General features: G+C 36.0%; 1 protein-coding gene across 1 annotated transcript in view; it reads left to right on the plus strand.

Moving 5' to 3' along the window:
• Positions 1–1,733: 1,733 nt before the first annotated feature.
• Positions 1,734–22,233, plus strand: part of LOC135210773 (uncharacterized) — a 109,575-nt gene continuing 89,075 nt past the window's right edge. The window contains exons 1-3 of the mRNA XM_064243624.1: positions 1,734–1,881; positions 9,783–9,854; positions 16,374–16,424. Of these exons, the coding sequence (XP_064099694.1) occupies positions 9,791–9,854; positions 16,374–16,424 (115 nt within the window). The 5' untranslated portion in view covers positions 1,734–1,881; positions 9,783–9,790. The remainder of the gene's footprint in view (positions 1,882–9,782; positions 9,855–16,373; positions 16,425–22,233) is intronic.

Raw genomic sequence — 22,233 nt, forward strand, 5'->3', positions numbered from 1 at the left:
GAGGGAAAAGGCGAAAACATAAACAATATTCTTTAATACACAACAACAACAACAACAACAACAACAACAATAATAATAATAATAATAATAATAATAATAATAATAATAATAATAATAATAATAATAATAATAATAATAATAATAATTACGTACGATAAAAATTAATTTAAATAAGCTTTCCAAAAGAGCAAAATATAAATAAGATTTGTAGGCAAGCCAAATATGATAACTTTATCCCCCTACTGTCAGTTTCTGGAACATCCAAAATACTCCCATTTCATTATTTTTCTTGTAAACCTTCCCCTCTCGTTGTATTCGTCAGTGACCCTCGTAACTGTGACGCCCGTCATCCATAAACAACTTATATACTCCCTAGTATTGATTTCAAAGGGACAAGTGGCCCTCAATTGTGGCAGTCTCGCTGGGGTTCGACGCAATGCTGATGGGGTCATATCTCTCTCTCTCTCTCTCTCTCTCCCACCTTATGCCCAGACAGGATGTCTCTGAGCCTCGCTCGAGCCTTTCAAAAACGACTTTCGTCCTCCCCTCCTACGCCCCTGGGCTACCCAGGAAACTGTCGAATGAAACTGGGGCGAATGAGACGGAGAAGGGACACTTCGTCGAGGGTGACCTTGAATGATTAGCCGAGAGGGACGATTGCTGTCATTCCTCTGTGTGTGTGTGTTTGTGTGTATGTGTGTGTGTTTGTGTCCCCTTGGCTGGGAAATGATAGGCTTTGGGTATTATCACTTCTTGACAAAGGGCATTGTTTGAGTTTTTGCTTTTGCTTTTTCATCTTCTCTCTCTCTCTCTCTCTCTCTCTCTATCGCGTCTTTTTCGTCCCTGTCTTTTTTCTTGGTGCAATGGAATCTTTGTTGGTTTTCCTTATTATTATTATTATTATTATTATTATTATTATTATTATTATTATTATTATTATTATTATTATTAAACAAATGTGGTGTTCGTTTGAAAGAAATAACAGAAGGCAAAATGGAATACAAAAAGAAGAGGTCACTTATTAGGAAAAAGATAAATTACAAAAAATAAATATAAAATAGATATTAGGGGAATTCAGTTGCTTTCCTTTCTATCATCGTTAATTTTCTAAGGTAAATTTTATTCTATACTCCCAATTTTTCAAGTCCAGTAAGGTTCCATCGATGAAAATCAAGGCCGGAAATTGTCCTATTTAGCTGACGTCACAGCGCCTTGGTTCCAGGACGCAAGGGAAATCCAGGAACTACCTACTACGTCTGGAATAGGAAAACGTTCAGGTGAATTGGGCTGGAATAGGAAACATGCTGTTGCTTCCTGTTGAACAAATGACTAACAGATCTCGGTTACGTGATGCGTCAAATTTGATCGCAATGGGCCAAAAACAGCTTCGAGTTTTCGTATGTCAAAAGGTTAAAAGAGACAGCTGCTGGGGAGAACTAGATAAACAGTACATATGCCCAAAAAACGAATAATAAATTCGACGATCATGACGCAGCATCATGCGTAAGCCCTGTCGTAAGCCTTAACAGATATTTATATATACCTTCAAGCACAACCATAAACAAAGGACAATGTCACATCACGAAATCGGTAACAGATGAAACTGGAGCGAACCGACTTATCCCATTATAACCTTTTGCATCTAAGAAGGGAATGGCAAAGAAAAATAATACCAAAAAGGCTAAGCGGCAACTGCCAGGCTGTCATAGTGACGTCATGAGACCCGGCGGTCACGTGACCCATCGTGCCTCTGCCCCAACGGAGGATTGGAGGAGGAGACTCAAACGCAGCGAGTAGCGACGTTAGTGTTACTCTGTAAGTGGTGCCGCTAAGTGATCCTGGGGGCCACGCAGTTGACGGGAGAGGAACTTTATAAGTGAGGTAAGGGCTCGTATAGTTACGAGTACAGCTGGCAATAAATGTGTCGACGTGTTCAAATACAACATCCGAATTTACGTCACTTGTCGTATAAAAGCATCAATTCGAGATTTTTCGACGTGAAAAAATATTATAAAACTATATTATCTACATTGCTATTACGAAATTGTTAGACGTAGTTAATGTCACCCATCCATTACGCTGTGATTACTCTGAGAATTTACAGTGAGCGTCTTTAAATAAACAAACGTGGAGATGAATTGAATACAACAAAAATCGAATCCAGCGAGATTTTGTCGCTCGCGAAGGAGATAATGTGTCTCCCGATACTTGGCAGCGGATATTCAAGTAGTCTTCCTTCCTACCTGTTGATACGCGGTTGCTGGCAGGAACGCCTCCTGCTATCTGGCTCTATTGAGCAGCAGCTACCTGTTGAATATCGTCCCAGAGAGAGAGAGAGAGAGAGAGAGAGAGAGAGAGAGAGAGAGAGAGTGAGAATACTGATTTGGAAATAGTTGTACGTCTAAGAATTTATCAAAGTACTGCATATTATATATATATCTCAAGTATAAAAGGCCCATTAAAACACTCTGGTTTAAAACTAAGGACTATATTTCGGTGGGCTAGCTTTAAACCGGTGTTTTAATGGGCCTTTTATACTTGAGACGTATCCTGTTTTAACAGAAGAATTTATTTACATATATACATACATATATATATATATATATATATATATATATATATATATATATATATATATATATTTATACATATACACGCAAGTTTCAGTGCTCTGAAAATTCTCATGACTTATCACTATCTACAAATCGTTATCCTCTCTCTCTCTCTCTCTCTCTCTCTCTCTCTCTCTCTCTCTCTCTCTCTCTCTCTCTCTCAATGTGCAGATTGTAAATCTAGCCATCTAGTTCGATCCTTCAAGCGCAAACACATGCATAACGTACATCGCTTCAGTAGAGTTGCATTATCAAGACAGCAAACCACGGCATTTCTATATCATAAACAATAATAATCGCTGTCTCGCAAGCAAGCACGCTCTCAAATGGTGCATTTAGCCGTTGAATGACGTAGAAACACTCAAACACACACACTCACACACTGAAAAAACAGCTCAACAGGAAAAATCCGTTTCTTAGTTACTAGAATTTTGGATAATTATACTTCATATACATATATATATATGTATATGTATATATATATATATATATATTATATATATATATATATATATATATATAGTATATATCTATATATATATGCCATCTCTGGCACTCAGGACAAACATCTTGCTAAGAAGTTAAAATATCTACAGATATTATTATTATTATTATTATTATTATTATTATTATTATTATTATTATTAATTATTTATTATTATTATTATTATTAATTTTATTATTATTCAGAGTGACTACTACATGCAGTTTCTCGTTACTAGTTGCTAGATTTTTAGATAGATAAATGTCATTACTGTACCACCTTTGGCATTCAGAAAACACATATTTCTCTAGAAAGTTGAGATATCTAGATATGGCAATTTTACTATTATTATTATTATTATCTTTGTCTATCACAGAGATAATAATAATAATAATAAAAAAATAATAACATTTATTATTATTATCTGTCTATCACAGTCCTCCAATTATAGTGTGGGGTTCCGGGTTGCATCCTGCCTCCTTAGGAGTCCATCACTTTTCTTACTATGTGCGTCGTTTCTAGGATCACACTCTTCTGCATGAGTCCTGGAGCTACTTCAGCCTCTAGTTTTTCCAGATTCCTTTTCAGGGATCTTGGGATCGTGCCTAGTGTTCCTATGATTATGGGTACAATTTCCACGGGCATATCCTATACCCTTTTTATTTCTATTTTCAGGTCTTGATACTTATCCATTTTTTCCCTTTCTTTCTCTTCAACTCTGGTGCCCCATGGTATTGCGACATCAATGAGTGATACTTTCTTCTTGATTTTGTCAATCAACGTCACGTCTGGTCTATTTGCACGCACCATCCTATCTGTTCTGATACCATAGTCCCAATATTATTATTATTATTATTATTATTATTATTATTATTATTATTATTATTATTATTATTATTATTATTATTGAGAATGTCTATATATTCCCACCTAACGCGTCCAAAAGTACATGAAACTACTGGAAAATCTTAACGTGTGTTCAAGTAGGAAAACATTTACGAAAATAATAATAACATTAATAATAATAATAATAATAGTAGTAGTAGTAGTAGTAGTAGTAGTAGTAGTAGTAGTAGTAGTAGTAGTAGTAGCTACAGAGCCGATATAGCTAGTCTAAGGAAAACAGAATCACCGCCTCGACTCAGCCGTCATCAAATGAGGCAGCCATTGTGCAACGTTCATTGCAGATTTGCAACCCAGGATGACATCACGGATGTCACCCTCCTCCTCATCCTCCTCCTCCTCTTCCTCCCCCGTCCCCCCTTCCCCCCTCTCCGTGACATCTGCGTTCGGATGAACTGCGATAAAAGGATTAATTACGATGGATTGTGCATGACGCGAGGTCATCAGGAACGGGATGTTATTGTGACGAAAGATTGTGAGGGATTGTGAGAGACTGTGAAAGATTGTGAAGGATTGTGAGGAACTGCGAAAGGTTGTGAAGGATTGTGAGGAATTGTGAAGGATTGTGAGGGTTTGTTAAAGGACGATTGTGAAAGATTATGGATTGTAAGGGATGTTGATGTGCTGTGGAAGATTGTGAAGGTTTGCGAGAGATTGCGAGGGTTGTGAAAGGTCGTGAAGGATTGTGATGTAGAATTGCAAAAGATTATGAGATATTTTGTGATGTAAAATTGTGAAGGATTATGAGAGATTTTGAAGGTTTGCGAGAGATTGTGAAGGATTGTGGTGTAAAATTGTAAAGGGTTATGAGAAATTTTGAAGGTTTGCGAGAGATTGTGAAAGATTGTGAGAGATTTTGAAGGACTGTCAAAGATTGTGAGATATTTTGAAGGATTGTGAGAGCTTTTGAAAGATTGTGAACGATTGTTAAAAACTGTGGAGGAATGTGAAGGATCGAGGAAGATTTTAAAAGAATGTGAACTTTGCTAATTACAATGTGATCGTAGGATGTGACATAGTTCCAAAGCGTCTAATCAGGATATTATTTTCTCACTCTCTCTCTCTCTCTCTCTCTCTCTCTCTCTCTCTCTCTCTCTCTCTCTCTCTCTCTCATATAAATAAACATTAGCTACGCTAAAAGAACAATCCTAATAGAATTACAAGTCAGTTCTGCATGAAATGTCAAGGACACTTAAACAGTACTATGATCTATAAAAATAAGTACCATACAATCTTTAGTCAGTATGGAAAGCTACAATCTAACCGTCGGAGAGAATAAGAAAATTGAACAATTGCAATTAAATCAGAACCTGTTAAAATTTGGCCGTGTAGGCTCATAAATGTGATTTTTTTTTGATATTTCAAAAATTACCGATGAAAAACGTAACAAGATCTTCAAGCATTTTTTCATCAGTGTCAAGACATATATAAAGTGTGTGTGTGTGTGTGTATGTGTTTGTGTGTCTGTATTAAGTTGGGCGTGTTCTGTTGAGAACCAATATGCCGACGTCCTTAGCTATCTGAACATGCAACAAATCGTATGTGCAAAACGGCACTCCGTTGCATATACTTCTACATACTTCAGTGGATTGTGAACAAATCTGTGCGTGTGTTCTACATATTACCACCGAATCTATACAAGACAGACGGATATAATTTCCTATAAAATTCCGTTACCATACTATTTAATGCAAAAGTTTTTAAGTGTTGAAATACTCCAGTTCTCTTTTCCTTGTAAGAATTCAGTGGTATGCCTTAGGCAATGAATACGGTAGTTGAGAAACACATTTGGAAAATTAATTTGATTTACTATCTTAGAAATAAAGAAAAACGTTAACCCGTATACATACATATACATTTATTTATTTATTTGTCTGTTTACAAATTTATTTGTTTATTTACTCGCCTTGTAAAATTACAAAACGCTCAAGAATGATAATATAATGAGTCTGGTTCGTCCCTTGTGTTTGTGAAACCTGATGCTTTTACCTATCCGAGAGAGAGAGAGAGAGAGAGAGAGAGAGAGAGAGAGAGAGAGAGAGAGAGAGAACATGAACAGCCTCACAGGAAAGGTGTTAATAACTTTGATCATTAGAACTGCAAATAACAGATTCTCCCTCACCTCTAGACGATAATTTCTCATTCTTGCTTTTGGCTCTTGAATCGAGAGAGAGAGAGAGAGAGAGAGAGAGAGAGAGAGAGAGAGAGAGAGAGAGAGAGAGAGAGAGAGAGAGAAATGCTTATAGACAGTCCTCTGTTCGTATTCATTCCAAAATCAAACTTAATGTGTATACATACCCATGAGAGAGAGAGAGAGAGAGAGAGAGAGAGAGAGAGAGAGAGAGAGAGAGAGAGAGAGAGAGAGAAATATTTCTAGACAGTCTTCAGATCGTTAATCATGACATATTGAACCCAAACTAGAAAGAGAGTGGAATAAAAGAGAGAAAATGAGAATAATTCCAGTATATCCTTTTTTCCAGCGATGCTCCTTTGTCAATACACTCTCTCTACCGTTTAATTCCACCCAAAAACTTAAGCAATAACGAACAATTACGCGGTCACTCCATGCGCACACGGCTGGAGAAGGACAAAAGGTGGAACCCACCTGGAATGCTCGATGAGTTTTCCAGGCTTTTCCAGACTTACCTTGAGGTTGGGGGAGAACGCTCGTAGCCCAGGTTAGTTTGCCTTCAGGTAGTTTTATTATTATATATGTATTTTTATTCGGCAAATTAAGTGGTTACCTTGAATGTGCAGCATATGCTGAATATGATGCAAGATTATGGATGTTATCATCTGTAAAGGACTTTATTATCATTGACTCGAGATACGCGGATATGTTTTTTTATTGGGCAGATTAAGTCGTCATTAACTTCATTATTGATATGATAAAGATGACATCAGAGATACGCCAATACAAATGAAACAATGAGAAAGCGACTGATAAGGGAACTGATAAAAAAAAAGATGAGTTAAAAATCTCGAGTATTGGACGAACCGTGTTTTTAGATAATGAAAGAGAAAGGAAGAGAAAACTGCCTGGTATCATTGCAGGAAACTTATACAGGAAGTATAGATAATAGAATTAAATTTCCTACTTCTCTTTGCATACTCGGCGCCAGTAGCCACGGTAGGTCTGGCGCCAAATCATTCGTTGTTCACTGGTCCTCTTTTGGCTTTTTATTTTCATTTGCGTTTCTTCCTTGTCCTAAATACTTACAATCCCCTTCAGCAAAAAGCCACAATTTTAGCATTAAAATAAAAAAGGATTGAAATAGATTCAAGTGTATCAGTGGCTACAGAAATAGCCTAACCAAAATGACGCCTTAGTCATTTCTAAACTAATTGCCAACTTTTTTCTTGTTCATTTTTTGAGTCAAGGCTTATTCCAGTGACAACTAAGTGTCACTCATTCAATCAGCCACGCCCAAACGCCCAACACCCCCCCCCCCCCCCCCCCCCCCCCCCCCCGGCCGGTTATTTCTGTCACAGAGCATATCCTGTTTACCGTTCTGGGATGAGCCCAACGGCTGATAAGGAGACTACTTGCCAATTGAGTAACAAAGACGCCGACAGATTTTCGACACTTCTCAGGGTTGAGAACTGATTTGATTTCTTTTAGTTGTTTATGTATACATACTGTAAGGCAATGGCGTGATGGAAATATGAGGAAAATGTAATTTCGTTCGTTTGTGTGACTTTAATCACTTTATTTATCAAAATATTTTTCGGCGGCACCTTTAGGAACACTGAAAATATAGTCCTGGCAGCCTCAAGGCCTCAGATTACTTCTGTACCACTGAATACGCGTGATTAGCAAATCTCAGTGGCTATAGGATAATAGGACAGCCCTCAAAAGAGAAATGTCAAGGAGATACCTAAACAATCTGAATTGCTATTTAGTGATGAATCATAAATGCTAAATATAACAGAACATTAATATAAGTTAACCGCGAAACAAACATAAAACGCGCAGAAATTCATCAAAAACAATTTGGCTAATTGCCGTCTTCAAGGCCCTACCCCACCCCACCCCAAAAAATCCTTTGCTTCAAAATCCTGCAATAGATCCTAAAGGATACCGGGGAGTCCCTGTCCTTCTCCTTCTCCTCCTCCTGGGGCGGTCCTCGTCGTGGTAAAACAGCCCTGAGTCCTACCAACGGCGCCTGAGGCGGGCTGGCCCCTCGGAGCCACAACGATTAGCCTCGGAAGACAAAGAAATAACAGTACATGATATTTCCGAGAGCTTTTTGTAATTCGTATCCACGCCTCTCTGTTTTCCGCGACTTTTGAACCTGCTACTATGTGAGGAGAAGGAAGTTCAATTCCTCTTCTCTCTCTCTCTCTCTCTCTCTCTCTTTGGGCCTGGGCTACTCAGTAGCCTCTGCGCTTATTAAAGCTAACGGAAGATATAGCACCTTTCACCTGTTGCAGACATACGTACATTTCTATAGTTTCCAAAAGGATTGATTAGAATTATTTGTATAAAATAGAAACACTCATCAATACAACGCTATGTTATGACTTTTTGTTTTGTGGTTTCTTACAATTCCCAAATTTTTGCTCACATGTTGAAAATTAAAGAGATTGAATCATACTGGACATTAAATGTGCAAATGCTTTTGTCTAACCGATTGACTGATTTAGTTCTTTAACCTGTCGTCGCAACGGCTGTAGCCATCGTCACCTAAAATAATCTACTTTGTTACGCGTAATTGCGATCAATAATAATAAATGAAAGAATAATAAAAACAAAGTCCTGACGATTTTAAAGTGAATATTCTTTTAATACATGCATGGTTTGTGCTATCTGTGAAAAAAGTAGTAATAGGTCTTGCTGAAACTCATTGTTTTGGTAAATGAACAAGCAGTTCTCTCGGTATATCTGTCTGACTTGAGATGTCTTCTGTAGATAAAGGGAACTTGGTGCTGTTTTCAAACGCTTGTTATGGAAGCAGACGCAAATAAGATAAATACGGTTTAGTGACTGAATCAGAATTAAAATATATAGTCAGAACTGTGTGCGTAATTTAAGGTCGCCAAGTGGTTCTTTTATCTCCGTTTATTTCAATATATTTCATCTTATTTTCCGTCCACAAGCTATCTACTAAATGGCTGTTTTAACTTGAGAATTAACCCATAACACAATGCATACACCCCAGGGATTTGGTCAGTGAATGACGTGACAAGAGTAAACTTATGCAATGTACAAGCAATAGGAGCATAATTAAAAATTTTGATATTCGACACGCGACTCTGGCAACGGCCAAACTTTTATGCAAATTGGCCGAACCTTTACACTCTGATGCGTTGGTCAACTGGCATTGAAAACGTGCAATACTGTGTACAAAGACTTACCACTTACAATGGAAAGACGGCAGTAAACGTCTTCTTGTTTTATAGATATATATTCGACAGATATTGGCTCAGTAAGAAGAGCGATCATGAAAAAACTTTAAATATAGATATATATACGCCAGATATTGAGTCAGTAAGAACAGCAATTATGAACAACCTTTAAATGCTTCTAGATTCTAAAGACCAACACCATTTCCTCAGCGTCCTTTTTTTCTTATATGTAAGAACCGAGAAGAGCTAAGATCTTACGCAAGCCATGATACAATTCGGTTAATCGTCTCAGCTGATCTTACATTTTCATGTTGAATAGAGGACAATCATTGGAGGGAGCAATATATGAAACGATTTGTTTACGAGAATCCTATGACATTATATATATTCATACACACAAATATCATTCACTAAAACAATTTTTTTCTTTTCAGGACTCGAAATGAGTGCGAATGAAGTGTTTACCTGGTTCGTCCTCATTACAGGATGTGTCATTACCCAGCAAGGTAAGCATGGATAGAGTCATTAACAATAGTCATTACAATATATATATATATATATATATATATATATATATATATATATATATATATATATATATGAATAACTTGATCATTTAGTATATATAAAACGTGATGCTATAAAATAAATAAAGGTTTTTCCACGGAGGAAAATGAAAGGCGAGAGAGCAAGAACTTTCGGTCTAACACGACCCTTTACTTAGGCACAACTAAGTAAAGGGTCGTGTTAGACCGAAAGTTTCTTGGCTCTCTCGCCCTTCATTTTCCTCTGTGGTAAAACCTTTATTAATATATATATATATATATATATAATATATATATATATATATAATATAGTATATATATATATATATATATATATATATATATATATATATATATATATATATATGGTACATAATTGTGTTATCAATCAAGTAAGCAAAACTGATCAAACTCAGTAACGAAGGAAACTAATAATAATAATAATAATAATAATAATAATAATAATAATAATAATAAATAATAATAATAATAATAATAATAATAATAATATTCGGTTGAGTCATTCGATTTATTATTACTTATACAATTCTCTCTCTCTCTCTCTCTCTCTCTCTCTCTCTCTTCTCTCTCTCTCTCTCTAACGCGACGTTTCCTCCTGATCGACAGGACATTATCAAGCGATAACTCGAGGGACTGAATTCCAGTGATTGTTTGTTGTTTAAGATTAAGCTGGCCTTGTGCCAGCACGGGCTTCTTGCTCACAGAGTCCATCTCCTTTTATCGTGGTGTTGCGAGCTCTTGAGTACGGTCAGAGCACCTCTCCGAATTTTACCATGCCCTTTGGTGCGTTGCTCGCCAGTCTAAGCAACAACGAATAATAATAATAATAATAATAATAATAATAATAATAATAATAATAGTATGTAAAGATCTTTAGAAAGGGATTCCTTCACTATATTTTAGAGGTCTCCTTTATCACCTGCCCCTCGTGCTTGTGGAGAGAGAGAGAGAGAGAGAGAGAGAGAGAGAGAGAGAGAAATTCAAGATCTCCAAATCTGAAGCAATTCGTACATATCTACGAAGACGGAATTTGGCGAGAGAGAGAGAGAGAGAGAGAGAGAGAGAGAGAGAGAGAGAGAGAGAGAGAGAGAGAGAGAGAGAGACTTTCAACTGACGTTATTCGTCTCAAAGGTGACCACCGAACAAGGGAATCCCGATCAGACAAGAAATGAAGCGTAAAAGAGAAGGAGACACAATAAACAGCAATTTCAAGTTCAAGGTGAAGGCCGTGTTTATACCCCTGGGTCATTCAAGGGAGCCCTTGGGGCACATCATCTGCTGTGGGAAATCTGGGAGATGCTGGAGATGTCCCATTTGTCTCAATTAATTGGATCCTTTGTCGTCTGCAATGCCTTTTTGTGTGTTGGGGATTTTGTGTGTGTGTGTGTGTGTGTGTTTCCTGCTTGGTGGTCGTCTTTTCCCCTTACTACCAGGCTTTGGAATTCTATTTTACCTTCACTGTTCTTGTTTTTCTTTGTCATTTCCTACTTTATTTTGTGGTTGATAGCTGCTTCTTTCGTATTTTCTAAAAATCATTTTAGACGCTACGTGGGCATGATACAAGTGTATATATATAAATATATATATATATATATATATATATATATATATATATATATATATATAAATATATATATATATATATATATATATATATATATATATATATATGTATATACATATGTATATATGTATGTATGTATGCATATGTGTATATATTTGTGTATATATATATATATATATATATATATATATATTTCTATATCATATAGATATATGTATACATATATATATATATATATACAACATACACACACACACACACACACACACACATATATATATATATATATATATATATATATATATATATATATTTACTAAATTCATCACATTTTCAAAATGATACCCACACGAGATACTTTAACGGGATGCCCTATGTCCCCCGTCGCCCCCCCCCCCCCACCCCCCCCCCCACCCCCCACAAACAAAAAAAAAAAAAAAACAAAAAAACGGTTTCCCCTATAACGAAATAGCTCCAGATAAATATCCACATCAATGAATCGCCTACCCTCCAACTGATGAATAACAATGAACAAACCTTTACTAAAAACAAATACTCATCGGCTTTATAAACCTGTTTCATATACCTACTCAGATATTGTAAGCGGTGCGCCCAGTTTTTTTTTTTTTTTTTTTTTTTTTTTTGCGGGTGTGTATGGTAGGTGGGGACTAAAAATATGAGTCTTCACTTTGACCTTATCCATGCCGTTACGATTATTCGAGTTAACTGCATCTAATTCTAAACCTAAGGCCACTTACGTAGATCTATCAATCTGTTTAGTTTTATTTATTTATCCATTCATCTATCTATCTATCTATCTATCTATTAATCAATTTATTTATATTTATAGAATCAACTCGGTTATATCCAGTTCATGTTTATTATTTTTTATCTATAATACGTTTTCTTAAAATACTCTTGAATGTTTTCAACCTGTCCTCAATAAAGAATTTACGTAATTATATTGTGTGTGTGTGTGTGTGTGTTTTAGAGCAACTTACAACGACGCAACCAAGACTAGGAAAGGATCATACAGACTAAAAAAGCGGAAGAAGAAGTAGAAGAAGAAGAAGAAACTGCTTTGTTTATTCAGGTCTAAGCGGCGTGTGAGAGTTGCCGACCTTTGGCTAACCGACCGAGATGTGGTCATAATTTTTATTTTCATTTTTTTTTTTATAATTGTGGGAAAATCGTTCGACGATTATCTTAACGTACGAAGTAGCTACACACGTTCGGTCTCAACAGAGTTCTCCTTATTTAAGGAGAGAAATATAGAAATTGCTTTAAAATCTATACACAGAATTCTCGCAATGTTTTTTCATCCAATATATTTTCTCGGCAGATATCTGCTCCACATAAAATAAGGTGAATAAGGTAAAAAAAAATTAATGATAAAATAAGTGCTGTGTTGTAGATTTAGCTGGCCTTATGCCAACGCGATCCCTTACTCCTGGTAAGGAAGGCAGTCATATTATTATTATTATTATTATTATTATTATTATTATTATTATTATTCATAAGATGAACCCTATCCATGTGGAACAAGCCCACCAAGGGGTCACTGACTTGAAATTCAAACTTCCAAAGAATGTATTATTATTATTATTATTATTATTATTATTATTATTATTATTATTATTATTATTATTATTATTATTATTATTACAGAGGGACGAGATTAGTTATTAGAAAAGAACAAAGTAATCACCAAGTCAATAAATAGACAATTAGATAAGCATGTTTCAGGGTAGTAATGAAATACAGCCCTCGCAAGTGAGTTATACAGGGTGTCCATAAAGTCCCAGTACCATTACAATTATTTATTACTCAGAAACCATATACCATAGAGTAATGCAGTTTTTCTGCAGAACGAAGTGTTTTGAATGGAAACTTGAGGAAATGTAGAACACTCAACAAAAAACTGGTTTCCGAGCAATAAATACTTGTAATGGTACTGGGACTTTATGGACACCATGTACTTCACAATGGTGGCCAAATTATTAATTATGATGGTTTCAGTTGATTACTGAAATTCTCCGCAAAATCAGTGTGTATATGAATGTACGAATTAACATATATAATATACATATATATAGATATTATATATATATTATATATATCTATATATATATATGTATTATATGTATATATAGAAATATATTATATTAATTATATATATATATATATATATATATATATTATATATATATATATATGTAATATGTACGTATGTGTAGGTGCTGAATACGCAATAATCATGGAATGAATGTCACACCGATAAGAAAAAAAACAGTGATATCCAAATAATGGCCAATTAAAAAATATAAAAACAAATTCACTGCATCGAACTGACCTTGGAAAAAAACACAAAAAAAACTCCCCCTAAATACAATTGCAACTTTTCAACTGATCGTCAAACATTGAATAAGAAGAAAACAAGCGAATCTCTCAGCTAACGAGAGAATGAATACCCCGTCTCCGAGTGGAACGAATAAATAAAAAAAAAATTAACGAGATTTGTAACGAAAATTATTATCATTAAACCGCCCGGATTTCTCTCCCTGTAAGAGGTATCATCTGTTCTCGAGGTCGCCGTGTGTTAACTAATAAACCATTAGATTAACTTTGCCCCAAGCGCATATATATATTCCCGAACCGTAACAAAAATGGGACACCATTTCTTAAAAACTGACCAAAGAATTTTCTCGAAAATCGTCTCATTATGTTTCCCACACCCAAATTACTTACAGGTCAAGTTTGAACTAAACTGACATAACCTAACCTGACCTAGGGCATGGCAAAATAACCGGGTCTGGTGCAATACTAGCATACATCTTGGTTATTTGCCCACCGGGGTCATATTATGTCCTTGGGGACGCCCTAAGCACGCGTAAGGAGGTGCTGTCTGGAGTTTAATTGAAGTGGGGGGTGGGGGTTGCTTGGGAGAGATTTGGCATTAAATGAAGGACGTAAACTGGCGATAACTTTATTACGACTGAGATGGAACTGGAATGGGAACGTAAAATTCCGACCAAAGGCCAAGCGCTGGGACCTATGAGGTCATAGAGACGAAATGGAAAGTTGGAACTTCTCACTTTTATGATGGAAAAAACACCTCTCTGTGTTCTTCATTTATTGACCAAGGTTTCATGAGAAGGAAAAAAAAAAAACTTTACCTCCTCGTCATGGAAGTTAAACATTCTTTTCCATATTTGCACAATTGAGAAAAATAACTTTTTCTTTATTTTTACGAAAGGAAAAACTCCTTTTTGCCCATTTGACAAAGGGAAACTTCTTATCCTCATGTTCACAGAGTTAAAATACTCCTTTTCCTTACTTTTTTTAAAGTAAAACAATAATTTTCCTGATTTTTTAAAAGGAAAATGAGTTTCCTCATTTTACACGTTGGGAAGATGCCCCTGTTTGCATTTTAAAATGTGACAGACATCTTGTTTCCTCATTTTAACAAATGGGAAACTTATCGCTTCCTTACTTTGAAAAACAGTTGACACGACAGTGACTGAAAATATATGTCTTTTATCCGTAGACTTTACAGAGCCCGGGGATCCTCTCAATATGAATAAAAATACGTGAATTTTTTAAAAATCTTCTGGGACAGGAACTTTGGGGTGATGTCAACGTCCTCACATTGTGGCAGAATCTCTCTCTCTCTCTCTCTCTCTCTCTCTCTCTCTCTCTCTCTCTCTCTCTCTCTCTCTCTCTCTCTCTCAATTAACAGTTGATGCAGCAAAAAATTGGTGGACGAGAACAGGAAACAATAATATCGTGACTGCTTTCACTTGAGAGCACTTGTTTTGTGATAATAATAATAATAATAATAATAATAATAATAATAATAATAATAATAATAATAATAATAATTTCGATTATTACTATTATTTTTATTATCATTACGGTGATGACGCTGATGATAATGAAGAAGAAAGTAACAGTAAGTATACGACTCATTATAAATCAATACATTATCATTAATATGACCTATTCTGACGTTAGTATTCATGAGTAAAATCTCTCTCTCTCTCTCTCTCTCTCTCTCTCTCTCTCTCTCTCGTCTCTCTTCTTTCTTCTCTCTCTTCTCTCTCTCTCTGTCTTTAAAAAACAGCATGTACTGAATGATGTAAGGAATAATAAAAAAGTAAGTCTTAGCGCCAGAGATAAATGAGTTTCATTAAGAAAACACAATATCTATAACTACCAAAATAATCACAAATATGTATTTTTAGTTTCGTCTATAATTATTTTTTTAAATTTCAAGATAGCAATACCTACGGAGGTTTAAATCTCACCTTAGATATTAATGTTTGAAATGATGTAATTCAATGCAAAAGAAGGGGGAATATTGTGGAATTTGTAAACAAAAGCTGCTGTTTATCTTTAATCAGCTTTTTTTTCTTAAGCCACAGTTGGCGCTGACTAGAGAGCATCTTTATTCTATCAAAGATGTGACTTGAGCAGTCTTTGGGATAAATATGTCCTCTAAAAGTATACACGAAAATGAATAAACATCTGAATTGTATGCTATTTATTTTACTAAATTTCTCGTAACTTTCGTTACCAAAACATTTCTGAATCATGTTATAGAACTAATAATTCCTTGAACAATACAATATGAAATGAAAATAATGTTGGTATGAATATATACAGTAAGCAGAAAAAATATCTGAAGATATAATAGCTTACTGATATATGTACTATTAAAAAAAACGTTTACTGTATAAAATAACGAATTATATTTTAGCCTACTGATGTATTACTATTAAAAAAAGTTGACTATAAAATAACGAATGGTAGCCTAGCATGCCGATAGATGTACTATTAAAAGAAAGTTTGCAAAAGTATTCTGATTATAAATGATTTTTTTAATTTAATTTCAGCAACGATAGGAGACGGACGTGTCAGCCTGTACACAGGAAACCCTATTACTGGTGAGTAATAGAATTACATCATGTCAGAAGTATATGACAAGGGAAATTGGAAAGTATTGGGAAAAGTGCAAATTATTTATGACAAGGGAAATGGAATGAAAAGTTTTTTAGATAAATTTATGTGACAAAGGGAAATGGAAATGAACCAGTGAAAAATAATTTATGGACAAGGGTAAAATGAAAATGAAAGTTTTGATAATTTATGACAAGGGAAATATGAAAAAGGGGAAACAGTGAAATTAATTTTATGAACAAGGGAAAATGAATGAACAGGTTTTGATAATCTATGACAAGGGGCGAAAAAACATGAATGAAAGTGATAATTTATGACAAGGGGGAAATTGAATTTTGCAAGTGATAATTATGACAAGGGGGAAATGAATGCAAGTTGATAATTTATGAAAAAAAACAAGTGGAAATGGAAATGACCAGTTGGTAATTTATGACAAGGGAAATGAATGACAGTGATAATTTATGACAAGGGAAATGAATGACAGTGATAATTTATGACAAGGGAAATGAATGCAAGTGATAATTTATGCAAGGTGAAATAAATATGACAAGGGAAACTAATGCAAGTGATAAATGACAAAGAAATAATGCAAGTGATAATGACAAAGGTAAATGCAAGGGTGGATAATAAATTTATGACTTGAATGAAAGTGAGACAAAGGAAATTAATGCAAGTGATAATTTATGACAACGGCAAATGAATGACAAAGGTGATATATTAACAAGAAATGATTTGAATGTGTTAATTTCTGATGCAAAATGACAGGGTGAATAATTTATGACAAGGGAAATGAATGAAAGTGATATATCATGACAAGGGAATTTAATGAGTGATAATGTATGACAAGATAATGAATGAAAAGTGATAATTTATATATATATATATATATATATATATATATATATATATATTATATATATATATATATATATATATAAAGAAAAATCTGTCATTATGGTTTGTTCAGTCATATTGATTCCAATCTCAGGTAAAGGATGGGATAAGGAGTAAGCTTATAATTTTTTTTTTGTTGGGGGGGGGTTTAAGGGGGGTTAGGTGGTGGGGGGGGCGTTTGGAATGTAAATAATATTCTGCTTAAATTATTTGTATAATGTACTGGGGTCATGGCTTCATTTTTGAAGGGTCATGTATTGAAAAAAAAAAAAACAATCGAACACGAAATAATTACAGAAACTTGCAAGAGAATTCAAACGTGGTCAGTACTTGAACGGGTAACCAGTAACCATACCTAACACTTCCTTATTTCCCCCTTCCTCCCCCGCACCCCACTCTTCTCTTATGACAGCCGAAATTAACCAGAACAACGATGCGTCCGCCACCCGCGCATCACCGAGAATACTAGTCTCATAAACTGTGTCCGATGCCAAAAAATATAACGATCACAGTTGGCCGATGCTGCCGTCGGTCCTTCTCAAAGCAATAATCTATTAAGACCTCGAACAGAGGGACAGTCACACTGTACCTACACACAGAGTCAAAGTATACCTACACACATTCTTTCTTCGGCCCCACATTCGTTTGACATCTGTCGTCGACTTTATAAACGAGTAACCTGGCAACCACCTCCCCCTCCTCCTCCATATACGTTCGACTTGAAGGAACTTAATTCTCTTTCAGATTCTTGCCAGAATATCTCGTTGTCGGAGGTTGTCTTCTAAATGACCTTAAGTTTTATTTATTTTTATTTATTTATTTTTAGTTCTCTGTCTGTTTTGTTCGTTCAGTTGGGTTGTTTTTTTTCTACGCTATATATCGTCAGTTATAACAGATCGTATTGTTTATTTAATGTTTGATCAGTTATGGACATCAAAGACTTTAGGTCTTACTGGGTTCTTCTTGATACTCCTGGGGAATTCTACTCGTGCCTCTGTTATCCCTGATCTATTAAGATAACCCCCTTTGCTCTTACCCTTTAGAAGTAAGACAGGATCTATTATAAATTCATAATTATTATAAAATAAAGTCAAATTCAATACTGGATTGCATTCATATCATAGTGAACTCCTCCTACTGTATGCTAAGCTTTGCTCTTACTCTTTATAAGTAGAACAGGCTCTCGTAAAATAATTAATAATTATTATAAAATAAAGTCAAATTCAATATTAGATTGCATTCATATCACAATGAACTCCACCTGCTTCATTCCAAGCTTGTTTTATGAGTATCCCAGCCTGAAAAAGCTGCCTGCAAGTTGTTATTCTATTCGTCCTAAGGTATGGCTGTATGCACCTTGGTATCACCATCTCCCTCTCCTCCTCCTCCTCCTCCCCTTCATCATCATCATTATCATCAGCATTCTTGCCATCATCCAAATCGCCATTCCATATTCAAGAGAGCTAGCTGCTCCTCGCTCCCGTTGAGCGACAATGAATGAAAAGATCACCCTTTTGGCATTCAGGACAAGACGATTTTCGCTACGTGGGGTCCGGTTGATTGCCACAAGTCTCTCTCTCTCTCTCTCTCTCTCTCTCTCTCTCTCTCTCTCTCTCTCTCTCTCTCTCTCTCGTGGTCTTTAGTTTCTCTCATTATTCGTCCAATTGCATCGTTCTCTGTGAGCTATTATTGTCTATTCTCGTTTGTCTTGCATATCAATCTTGGCAGCGTTGCTTTTGTAGGTTTATAACCTGGCAACGTTGCTTTGTACGTTTATAAGCTGGCAAAGTTGCTTAGTAGGTTGATAGCAACCTGGCAACGTTGCTTTTGAGTTTATAACCTGGCAACGTTGCTTTGTACGTTTATAAGCTGGCAAAGTTGCTTAGTAGGTTGATAGCAACCTGGCAACGTTGCTTTTGAGTTTACAACAACATGGCAACGTTGTTTTTAAGTTTACAACAACTTGGCAACGTTGCTTTGTACGTTTATAACCTGGTAACGTTGTTTAGTACGTTTATAACAACCTGGCGACGTTGCTTTGTAGGTTTATAACAACCTGGCAGCGTTGCTTTGCATTGCTTTGTAAGTTTATAACCTGGCAACGTAGCTTTCTAGGTTAACAGATGCGATTAGCGTCGAGGTCGAAGGGATGAAATAATAGAGTGAAAGTAAGTGGGACACTAGTAGTGGTAGTAGTAATCGAAGGGAAGCTTCTCTGTAACGGCTCCCACGCATGAATTAATTAGCCTTAACCTCGTATTTCGGTTTCTGTAGTTCTTTATGAAAGTTATTCTGAACCGAGGCTAAAACCAGTTCCTTTGTAAATAAGAAATAAACAAATGCTATACTTACTCTAAATGAGACTGAACTTGCTTAAAACGAAAACATTTTTTTTCCCACTCTGTCTTAACTTTGCATTTTGTTTTGTTTATTATTATTTCGATGATAATCGTTATTGGAACAGATGAGTATTATTGACCGAGGCTTAAAACCAGTACTTTGTTAAATAAGAAATAAACAAATGCTATACTTACTCTAAATGAGACTGAACTTGCTTAAAACGAAAACATTTGTTTTTCCCACTCTGTCTTAACTTTGCATTTTGTTTTGTTTATTATTATTTCGATGATAATCGTTATTGGAACAGATGAGTATTATTCATCCGCCTACTAAAAGGGAATTGCTATAATTTCATCATCACCATTCTGCAGTGGTATTAATGAAATGTATCAATAACCACATCATCACCAAAGCATAATTATGAACAATATGCTGTCACAGTTGCTATAGTAGATTCACATCACCCGTGCATCTGATATCTAGGCCAGTCCCTTACGACGCTCCTGATTGGCTGTTGATAAGCCAATCACAGGGCTGGAAGCTCTCAGTTTCTCTCGAAAGCTCACATAGGCAGGATGTATGCTCCACCTCTCCTGAGGGATACACGTCTTTCAAAAGTATCCCTCAGGAGAGGTGGAACATACATCATCCTGCCTATGTGAACTCTCTCGAGAGAGACTGAGAGTTTCCAGCCCTGTGGTTGGCTTATCAACAGCCAATCAGGAGCGTCGTGAGGGACTGGCCTAGACATCAGATGCACGGTTGATGTGAATCTTCTATAGGCAGCTACTCAACATCAATCAACCTTGAAGCTGGTCTGCTAACTTCAGGATATGGAACTTCTTGGAAAGGATAACCTAGTTCAACCTTTGTTCTAATGGTACCATCAAGTCCAAATTTCTCAATCTTAGTGTATAAGCCCCTACGAGGAAAACCATTTCAATTTCTTCTCGAATATATTCTACAGAACTTGATGAATTCTTTTAGGCATGTAAATACGAAGCTGATAATTTAATGATTATCAAATTAAACTGTCATGAGTATGCAAGGAAAAGATGAAAGACGCATAATAATAATAATAATAATAATAATAATAATAATAATAATAATAATAATGGATAGACTATAAGAAAGCCTTCGACATGATACCACACACATGGCTAATAGAATGCCTGAAAATATATGGGGCAGAGGAAAATACCATCAGCTTCCTCAAAAATACAATGCGCAACTGGAATACAATACTTACAAGCTCTGGAATAAGACTAGCAAGGTTAATATCAGGAGAGGGATCTTCCAGGGCGACTCACTGTCCCCACTACTCTTCGTAGTAAGCCATGATTCCCATGACAAAAGTACTACGGAAGATGGATGTCCGGGTACCAACTCAAGAAAAGAGGCAAACAGAATCACATACTGATGTTCATGGACGACATCAAGCTGTATGGTAAGAGCATCAAGGAAATAGATACCCTAATCCAGACTGTAAGGATTGTATCTGGGGACATCAGGATGGAGTTTGGAATAGAAAAATGCGCCTTAGTCAACATACAAAAAAGGCAGAAGTAACGAGAACTGAAGGGATAAATGCTACCAGTAGTGGGAGCAACATCAAACACATAGATGAGACAGGATACAAACAAATACCTGGGAATAATGGAAGGAGGAGGATATAAAACACCAAGAGATGAAGGACACGATCAGGAAAGAATATATGCAGAGACTCAAGGCGATACTCAAGTCAAAAAACTCAACGCCGAAATATGATAAAAGCCATAAACACAAGGGCAGTGCCAGTAATCAGATACAGCGCAGGAATAGTGGAATGGACGAAGGCAGAACTCCGCAGCATAGATCAGAAAACCAGGAAACAAATGACAATACACAAAGCACTACACCCAAGAGCAAATACGGACAGACTATACATAACACGAAAGGAAGGAGGGAGGAGGACTACTAGTATAGAGGACTGCGTCAACATCGAAAACAGAGCACTGGGGCAATACCTGAAACCAGTGAAGACGAGTGGGCTAAAGAGTGCATGGGAAGAAGGACTAATAAAAGTAGACGAAGACCCAGAAATATACAGAGACTAGGAGAAGAGACAGAAAGAACAGAGGACTGGCACAACAAACCAATGCACGGACAATACATGAGACAGACTAAAGAACTAGCCAGCGATGACAATTGGCAATGGCTACAGAGGGGAGAGCTAAAGAAGGAAACTGAAGGAATGATAACAGCGGCACAAGATCAGGCCCTAAGAACCAGATATGTTCAAAGTATGATAGACGGAAATAACATCTCTCCATATGTAGGAAGTGCAATACGAAAAATGAAAACCATAAACCACATAGCAAGTGAATGCCCGGCACTTGCACAGAACCAGTACAAAAAGAGGCATGATTCAGTGGCCAAAGCCCTCCACTGCCTAGCCGGTGCAAGAAACATCAGCTACCTTGCAGTAATAAGTGGTACGAGCACCAACCTGAAGGAGTGATAGAAAACGATCACGCAAAGATCCTCTGGGACTATGGTATCAGAACGGATAGGGTGATACGT

This window comes from Macrobrachium nipponense, chromosome 4 (assembly GCF_015104395.2).
Source record: "Macrobrachium nipponense isolate FS-2020 chromosome 4, ASM1510439v2, whole genome shotgun sequence".
Taxonomy (NCBI): Eukaryota; Metazoa; Arthropoda; class Malacostraca; order Decapoda; family Palaemonidae; genus Macrobrachium; species Macrobrachium nipponense.